Source organism: Penaeus monodon, chromosome 22 (genome assembly GCF_015228065.2).
Source record: "Penaeus monodon isolate SGIC_2016 chromosome 22, NSTDA_Pmon_1, whole genome shotgun sequence".
Classification (NCBI taxonomy): domain Eukaryota; kingdom Metazoa; phylum Arthropoda; class Malacostraca; order Decapoda; family Penaeidae; genus Penaeus; species Penaeus monodon.
In genome coordinates, this window is record NC_051407.1 from 1,059,393 (window position 1) to 1,060,803 (window position 1,411).

The window sequence follows — 1,411 nt, forward strand, 5'->3', positions numbered from 1 at the left end:
CAATCAATACTTCAACCCCCCCGCCCCGCATCCAAACCCACCGATGCCCTGTCGCCTCCCACCTGACTCTCGTCCGTCACCAGCTTCTTCGTCTTCATCTGGAACACGAGTTTGGTCTTCCCCGCCAGGAGATTCCACCTGCTCCAGGCGAAGTGCACGGCCGGAGCGACGAGGGCCATGCATCTGTACAGGTGCTGTTCCGTCGGGCGGTGCTTGGTCGGGAGCCCGTCGATGTAGCAGTAGGAATCTCGGTCCGGGAACAGGTTGATGCCGTAGAATTGTAGGGTCTGGGAGTCGGGAATTAGTGAGATTTTTTTTTTTTTCATCTTTCCTTTTTTATCATTATTATGTGATAGATGATGTTTACGTATTGTTCAGGGTGGGAGGATGTCGTAATGAAACAAGAATCAGCATTCTGATTTTGCTCGAACCATTTTTGGTGCATAAATGGCGGTAGTCGTATTCGTGTAATTTCACGTCAGATATCACATTGACGCTAAATTAACCAGAGCTGATATAATGGAGGAATCGGCAGTCAGCGAAAATTGCTATTATTAGCAGTGCTAACAACAACAATGATGATAACAATAATGACAGATCAGCGATATACAATAAATAAAGTCATCCTCAGTTTCATCCGGTCGTGAATCCACATCCGAACATCTAAACGCATTGTGCTTCCTGTACCTTAATGAGCGCCCCCGGCTTCATGTTCTTTCCGTACAGGTGCGAGAGGGCTGTTCGGGCGCCGTCCTGCAGGTTAGCCAGACACACCTGACCTTCCTGTGTTTAAGAATGTGAAGGTATCTGTATGCAAGTAGTCAATCGTGGTATATCTGTTATTTAATGCATGTGTAGGGGCCTAGTTATGCATTCAGATCTCATAGATTCCGTAAGCAGTGAAATATCATTATCCAAGGTTATTCCAAGAATCTCCCAAAATCTCACAAATGCAAATATAAGTGAACCTCAGAAGTCCAAGGAGAACAAACGATCTCATATATTTACAAGAATTCCAGATATTAATCACGACCCATTATCCATGACTTCTATTAGATCGTCCCAGAATCACGATCCGAAGGCAAAGAACAAAGAAATACTAAGCCAAATCCTTTTCACAACCATAACCGTCAACGAACAAGGCAAACCCTTTACCGTGATGGTGAAGTCGGCCACGACGACGGCGGCGATGAGGGTGAGCGACACCGAGGACGCGCCCTTCGGCTTCATTTCCCAGCTCTGGAAGGGGAGGTTGGCGTAGCGGTTCATGGCAAGGCCCATCACGCCCAGCCGCATGGTGCGCACCTGTGGTGGTGGGTTGGCTGTCTTGTTAAGGTTTGGATGGGTGGGCGAGGGGGGGGGATGTGCATGATTTATCTCGCTGTGTTTCTTTCGCTAACTCATTTACTTA

General features: G+C 47.6%; 1 protein-coding gene across 1 annotated transcript in view; it reads right to left on the minus strand.

The window, feature by feature from the left end:
* LOC119587629 (axonemal 84 kDa protein-like) overlaps window positions 1-1,411 on the minus strand; it is a gene marked incomplete in the record, with an annotated part of 24,003 nt that overhangs the window by 8,953 nt on the left and 13,639 nt on the right. The window contains 3 exon segments of the mRNA XM_037936333.1: window positions 63-287; window positions 688-783; window positions 1,156-1,305. Of these exon segments, the coding sequence (XP_037792261.1) occupies window positions 63-287; window positions 688-783; window positions 1,156-1,305 (471 nt within the window).